Raw genomic sequence first — 7,355 nt, forward strand, 5'->3', positions numbered from 1 at the left:
CCCACCTTGGGCGAGTAAGGCGTGATAATGACTAATCTTCAAACGACTGTGCTTGATCTTTGGAGGAGGGGGTCCTAGCTTAAATTGAGGGTATTTTCTTTTTTTAAGAAAAGAATTGAATTCGACATTAGGATCTATCGGCTCAATTGCTTTCTTGGTCACGATGTAAAACAAAAGCGAACTTATAGTCTAAATCGAGCTCCAAGTGGAGGTCGTGTGCAACCACCTAAAAATCAAACAACTCGGTGTGAACGTCGAACTGGATCTTCATCTCCTTGGAGAGGGTCATGCCAGTGGCCACGACGCCATTCACCAATGGCTTTGGTCCACAGACCAGCACAGCTACTCGAGTGCTGTCATCTTGCTTTGCCTTTTCACCCATGGATCGTAGAATTTTTGTCACGTCAGGGCGAGAACCATATCTAAGACAGTTGCGGAGCTGGTGGTCGAGTTGAGCTTCAACGTCCTTCTCACCTCGCGTGAGGTAAAAATCACTAAAGAACGTGCTTCCTGCTTCGTTCACGTCTTGGATTCGCGGTGGGAAATAGGATTCGCAGTTGTTAGTCTCATGATGCAGCTCCGTACCATCGACGAGCGCTTGAATAAGGTCACGGTCGCGTACAGACCATACGAAGTGAACATTCTTGATATCAGGACGATAGCCTTCGCGGTGTTCAGTGTACAACCAGTTGACAATTGACCGCATCGGAGTCACACCAATGCCGCCAGAGAACAGAACGTAATGTGAGTACACTCCCGGAGTGGCGATATCGACGGAAACGTTGCCATAAGGTCCATCCAGGAGAATGTCAAATGGGGAGTCATTGTTAGTGTCAATAGCAGCAGTTCTCACCTTCTTCGTCCAATCACCCAGTTTTTTTAGTGTGAAACGTCACCATGGCTTCGTTCGGAGACGAAGATAATGTGAACGGATGCCACTCGAGATAGGAAATTGCCGGAATGCATATGAACGCGTACTGGCCAGCTTCATATTCTAAGGCCTCGCCGGTATCTTTGCGGACACGTGGAAACTGGATGCGTGTAATGTCTCCCGATAAAGCGTGGACGGTCACTTGTTCCGGAGCAACAATTCCAGCTGAGACCTTATCTGTTTTCGAAGAACCCCGATTGTATGTGCGAGCACGGAATATGAGTCGGTAGAGCATGTCGATGAACCACGGCAAGATCCCGAAGAGGGCAAAGAAAGCGCCGTGGGCTACAGCTGCCACGATAACCACGATGAAGAGGACCCAGTGCACACGCAAAAAGAACTCGAAGAAGCGGCGGCGAATCTTGTTTAGAGACAGTAAGTACATGAAGATCATGGCCACGAACGCGATTGCTCCTGTGATTACTTTGGAATCCTTGTACTCTTCCTCGCCATCATCGTTTGATAAGCGGTATGAGAAGGCGTGCAGTGCCGTCAAGATGATCGTGGCGTAAGCGAACAGCTTGTGGTAGAACAGAGCGCGTTCGAAGGGGATACCCGTGAGTGTTAGCAACAACGAATTGTTGCGAACCACCAGTCCAAAGACGAGGAACATGGTGAATGTCGGTGGCATTCCCGACATTTTGACGTCATGTTCGTTGGTAAGCACCACTGAAGCGGCGAGGAGGATCAACAGCAGCGGGAGAGTGAGGATCAGGTCGCCTTGCTTGACATCAAAGCGAGCCGTGAGCATCGGAAGAGGAACGGAGTAGATAGTACGGGACAGTCGCCAACGCGTCACCATCCACGAACGTGTCCATTTCTGTGTCCGACTCAGTCCCTCCAATTCATCGTGGTGTCTTGGCGAGACGACGTTCACATACGGGTCCGAGGGAGTGACCGTGTCACCCGTATGGTTCTCTTGGAGACGTGGGCTGGCGGTTGTTGGTTGGCTTGTAGTCATTCTGTCTTCTACTAGCGGAGAAGGTTGAAGAGTGAGGAGATAAATGAATGAACCACCGGAGCACGAGCTCAAATCACCAGAATGCGATAAACAATATTGATTGGTCGTCGCTAGAACTTCATCAGCGTTACATGTTACTGCAACCGATACATGAGGCGTACCGCGCAGTATAATCAATTGAGATTACAGTTTGTTGACCAGTGTCGAAATCCAGATGGTGTCTGCGGCGTCAACATTCCTGTCGTTTTTGAGATCACCACATTGATAGTCGAACATCCGATTGCATAATATCTGCCCGATATATATCTACAACCTTACGTTTTTTATTGAGTAGATTACTCACTCGTGCTATGACAATCATTCCAGTAGAATTGTTAATCTTTCATGGCAATGCTTTCGAAGAGATAAGTGACTTATTTAAACGAACTCACTTTCGATTTTGAGACGTACTGCAAACTCTACCCCTCGACGAGTGAGCGTATCATGGCCTCCCCTACAAACCACTTCATTCAAGTTAACGACACTCCCAAGGCTCGGGGTTTTGCTCCTGAACCGGTCAAGTTTACGCTTCAATGGAGAAATTTGAGCCTAAAAGCCGAAGTGAAGAACCCGTCGACGAAGAAAACCGAAGAGAAGGTCATTCTGAACGATGTCAGTGGCACCGCCAAACCCGGTGAGCTACTGGTCATCATGGGACCTTCGGGTGCAGGGAAGAGTTCGCTTCTCGACTGCATCTCTGGACGGAAGAGTGGCGTGGAAGGCGATATCCTGTTAAACGGGCAGCCGTGGACCAAGGCGACGAAGCGTATGGCTTCGTACGTCATGCAAGACGACCTCTTCTATGAAACGCTGACGGTGAAGGAGCATTTGGCATTCCAGGCTAAGCTCCGCATGGGTAGAACGCATTCCAAGGAGCAATACATGCATCGCGTGGACGAGGTCATGGAGGAGCTGGGGCTAATGAAGTGTCGGGATACCTTCATTGGCGGAGAGTCTCTGCACGGTATCTCTGGTGGAGAGAGGAAGCGTCTGTCGTTCGCTACGGAGATCCTCACCAACCCTTCGATCCTCTTCGCCGATGAGCCCACGTCCGGTTTGGACAGCTTCATGGCCGAGACTGTTATTAGACAGCTTCAACAGATCGCCCGTGACGGTCGTACCGTTCTTGCTACGATCCACCAACCATCGTCGGAGGTGTTCGCCATCTTTGACCAGCTATACTTGCTCTCTGATGGTTCTCCAGTGTACCAAGGTAAAGCGAGTGAATCCGTGGACTATTTCTCATCTCTCGGATATCCTTGTCCACCGCAAATCAACCCGTCGGACTACTTCATGCGGCAGCTCGTGGTAATTGATAAAGCCACCGATGAGGCCGGTGTGGCTCGTGTTGAATCACTGAAAGAAGAGTGGAGGAAGCATCAGAAACTTCCGCGGTCGGACTCTGTATCGATGCTTCAGAGCGAACAGCAACTGGAAAGTATGCGGGTTGAACTGCTCACTCAGGTCAGCGTGCTGGCTCAACGGAATATCCTTCGGTTCCTTCGTGACGGCTTTGCTCTCCGTGTACCGTTCATCCAGAATCTCTTTCTCGCGGTCATCGTCGGGTTGATCTACTTGCAGCTGGATCTTGACCAGAAGGGCATTCAAAACTTCAGTGGTGCGTTCTTCTTTCTCGTGACGAACCAAATTGTCGTGACGGCAAATCCGGTATTCGTGTCGGTACCCATGGAGCTGGCACTCATTTCGCGGGAGTACAAGGCTAGTCTGTACCACCTCTTCTCTTGGTTCTTGTCCAAGAACGTAAGCGAGCTGCCCATGCAAATCCTCCTGCCGATTGTTTTCTTCGTGCCGATCTACTTCCTCATGGGTATCGGCCATGGCTTCGACGTGTTCATCTACCTACAGATCGTCATGATCCTCATCAATAGTTGTGCGATCGGTCTTGCCTACATGGTGTCGTGTCTGGTTCCGCGTGTGGATATTGCACCTCTAATCGGTATGGTTCTTATCATGCCGTTCATGCTGTTCGGTGGTCTGCTCATCAACTCGGACGACTGTCCAGACTACTTTGTCTGGATCCAATACATTTCTCCTGTCAAGTACGGCTACGAAGCTGTCATGAAGATCTTCTGGAATGCCGTTTCGTCTATCGAATGCAACACAGCAAACTGCACCGCTCGGACGGGTACTGAAGTACTGGAAAGCTACAGCATGACGTCTCGATCGGCTCTTGGAGACGCACTTCTGCTCGTTGTACTGAACGTTGCCTTCCGCACCATTGCGTTCATCTCCATCTCGTTTCAGCTTCGTCAGAAGAAATAAGTTCTCGACTGTTAGTCTGTATCTGGCCAGAGTCACCCGAAATATGCATTTCCATTAACTCCTTCAAATCCAATGTTGCTGGAACTACAGAAACGACTTTGTCACCCGTGACGAAATACTTCTTGCTTGGATAAATATTCGTTTCGATTTCGAAGATTTTATTTTAGATCAAAACCAAATTTGGTCGCGCTACCGATCACGTGGAAACTTGGCGAGCATTTGGCTGGAATTCTAGCAAACTACCTAGCTCGCTCATTTGATTTAAAACGCTGGCATAGTCCTCGAGGACTATCTACTCTACTACTGTCTCCTTATTCAACCTTCTGTGATCCCTAGTGACTTTAGTACTGCATCCCCCAACCTGTAGCTCATTACGCACATTTTTCAAGGCCATTTGTCAATGACTTAAATACTACTGCTGCTCCCATAAAAAACGAGCTGCTTCTTTCCCTCAGCAGTGCAATTCAATTCCTGGTAACTGCTCGCCAAGGTTTGTTTCCCAGTGGCGTGACCAAATTGGTTTTTGACCTAAATAAAGATTGCATTTCGTTGTGGTGTATATACTGTTCAGGAGGTAAGAAAATCACCTTAATTATGTGAAATGGAGATTTAAATGTCCATTAACAAGAACTACCTTTCAAAATTGTCTTTCCAACTCCGTATATTTCGTTACCACATCAGCAGCAGGTGTAGTAAAAGGAGTTGTGGCTGATCATTGTCTTGGCCGGAACTTCTCAGCTCCACTAATTCTGCATCATTGGCGTGTTGGAAGCACACTCCATCGACACATTCCTCGTCTGGTGATGCTCTTGGAGGGTAGTAATCAACGGAGGCAGGATCTTGCAATTATGAAAGTTTCTGATCGATGTGGTGGAGTAGCAATGCACTGGGAGCCAGAGCAGTTGAAGTATTTGGTATTTCGTCCGTGGTATCATGAACAAGCATGCCTGCGATGGTCGTTGTGAAGGGTGCTCCTGTGAACGACAACTGATAATTGAAAGTGAGGATCTATTTGCCACCTTATCGCCGTGAGGCTAACCTCAAGCAAAACAAATCTCGGGATTTCCAGCGGCGGTACTGCGTTCGTGACGCGTATGCCGACGTAAAAATTGACACACTATTACATAACTTGACTAAACTTACACAGGCTCGGGAAGGCCGCGCTACATATCAAGATTACAGCGCGAGCAGATTACCTGCGTCCAATCCAGAAGCCGGAGTCCCCTGAACACAACATTCTCTAGCTATATGGTAAATACTTCAAGTAGTACGATTTTACATTTCAAATAGTCGTAATGATTCTCATTACCACGCGATCACTGGTGTTACTACGCGAGTGGCGCTAAAATTCATGAACGCGAGGGAATGTAATCGTCGACGCTGGTCAACATTCAAGAGATGTGAAGATGACGTATTAATGATTAGTAACATGGAAGAACGTTTTGTGTGTAACTTGCTTACGCAGCATTTGTTGGTGATATCACTACTGAACAAATATACGTTTCATGTGTGCTAGTTTATTTCTGCTCCTAACAAACGCGAGTCAAACCGATATAGTGAAGAGTAATGGATTTAGAAAGCGAGCAGTTCAAGCCAGGAGTATAAGTATATATGTTGTTGTGCTGCTATTTGGATATTGTCCAGCACAACACAGTGCAAAAGTGTTCCTATTTTTTAATTGTATTTTATACAATATTTAAAAAAATAATCTAGTGTAGAAAAGTTTAAGTAAAATTTGTCGTTGGTCAACACAGATTTGCAATGAATAGATGATGCCAATGTTGGTCAACATTTCAAAGTCACGAATGTTTATAAAGGCCTACCCAATGATGAAGTGTGTACTAAAAGGAAGTCTATGTATCGACACGTGAGTTATGGCCCATATCTTGTCGATTGGTATGGTGAGGAATGAATGAGTTGGAGAGGCATGATCACAAGATCTCATTCACAAATACACCGTCAAGTACACACTTCGACCTCCAAAACTAGCTCACTTCCAAGCACGATGACTTTCGCTACGCTCCCCAAACTTTTCACGGCTGCGACGCTAGGCGGCAACAAGTCCCCCGTTCAGCTCAAGCACCGCGTTGTTATGGCCCCCATGACTCGACTCCGTACGGGTGACGATGGCGTCCCCGGCGCTGTCGTCGTTGAATTCTACTCGCAGCGAGCTACAGACGGAGGTTTGCTTATCACGGAAGCCACGAACATCAGCGCCACCGCTCGTGGATACTATGGTGCCCCTGGCATCTATAATTCGGATCAGGTCGAAGGGTGGAAGAAGGTCACGGAGTCCGTGCACGCCAAGGGAGGCAAGATTTTCCTCCAGTTGTGGCATACGGGTCGCGTAAGCCACCAACTGAACCAGCCAAACGGTGAGCTGCCTGTGTCGTCCAGTGCTGTTAGCATGGAAGGTGTGCACAGCCTGGCTCCAACGCGCGAAGGTCGCTTGCCACACCCCGTTCCTCGCGCTCTGGAGACTAGTGAGATTGCTGGAATTGTTGCTGACTACAAGTCTGCAGCTCAGAACGCCCTTGACGCTGGATTCGACGGCGTTGAGCTTCACTGTGCCAACGGCTACCTGATGGAGCAGTTCCTGTGTGACTCGATCAACAAGCGCACAGACAAGTACGGTGGTAGCATTGAAAATCGTGCTCGTATCCTCTTTGAAGCTCTTGAGGCTGTTCTTTCGGGTGTGGATTCGAGCAAGGTTGGCATTCGCTTATCACCTTATGGAACAGCTTTCGGCTGCACGGACTCCGCTTCGGGTGAGCTGTTCGGATACATCATCGAGAAGCTGAACGAATACGATCTGGCCTACCTCCACCTTGTCGAGCCGCGCGGACTTCAGGCCCCCACCCCTGACGCACCGGAAGGCGGTGTACTACCGATCTACCGCAAGATCTACAATGGCTTCATCATCACATGTTCGGGCTACGCTCGCGAGGAGGCCATCAAGGTCGTCGAGGACAACTCTGCCGACAGTGTAGCTTTCGCGCGCGACTTCATCTCGAACCCGGACCTCGTCGAGCGTCTGAAAACGGGAGCTGAGCTCAACGAGCGTAACCAACAGACCGTGTACCTACCGCTCGGAGTTCCGTTCGAGACCGGCTACACCGACTACCCCTTCCTGGCTCAAAC

At 48.7% G+C, this 7,355-nt stretch overlaps 4 protein-coding genes across 4 annotated transcripts in view; 3 read left to right on the forward strand and 1 right to left on the reverse strand.

The window, feature by feature from the left end:
* Positions 1 to 226: 226 nt before the first annotated feature.
* PPTG_07628 (hypothetical protein) lies at positions 227 to 1,892 on the reverse strand (the record flags this gene model as incomplete). The annotated part of the gene is made up of 2 exons (XM_008901910.1): positions 227 to 856; positions 897 to 1,892. The coding sequence occupies 2 exons, from the start codon at positions 1,890 to 1,892 to the stop codon at positions 227 to 229; spliced, it is 1,626 nt and encodes a 541-aa protein (XP_008900158.1).
* A 483-nt stretch (positions 1,893 to 2,375) lies between these two features.
* PPTG_07629 (hypothetical protein) lies at positions 2,376 to 4,214 on the forward strand (the record flags this gene model as incomplete). Its single annotated transcript, XM_008901911.1, has 1 exon — positions 2,376 to 4,214. One exon carries the CDS (start codon positions 2,376 to 2,378, stop codon positions 4,212 to 4,214), a length of 1,839 nt encoding a protein of 612 aa, XP_008900159.1.
* Positions 4,215 to 5,308: 1,094 nt separating this feature from the next.
* On the forward strand, positions 5,309 to 5,458 carry PPTG_22165 (hypothetical protein; the record flags this gene model as incomplete). The annotated part of the gene is made up of 2 exons (XM_008902059.1): positions 5,309 to 5,316; positions 5,362 to 5,458. 2 exons carry the CDS (start codon positions 5,309 to 5,311, stop codon positions 5,456 to 5,458), a joined length of 105 nt encoding a protein of 34 aa, XP_008900307.1.
* Positions 5,459 to 6,219: 761 nt separating this feature from the next.
* PPTG_07630 (hypothetical protein) overlaps positions 6,220 to 7,355 on the forward strand; it is a gene marked incomplete at both ends in the record, with an annotated part of 3,186 nt that continues 2,050 nt past the window's right edge. The window contains one exon of the mRNA XM_008901912.1: positions 6,220 to 7,313. Coding sequence (XP_008900160.1) covers positions 6,220 to 7,313 — 1,094 coding nt within the window. The remainder of the gene's footprint in view (positions 7,314 to 7,355) is intronic.

The sequence above is a fragment of the Phytophthora parasitica genome, assembly GCF_000247585.1.
Source record: "Phytophthora parasitica INRA-310 unplaced genomic scaffold supercont2.12, whole genome shotgun sequence".
Taxonomy (NCBI): Eukaryota; Oomycota; class Peronosporomycetes; order Peronosporales; family Peronosporaceae; genus Phytophthora; species Phytophthora nicotianae.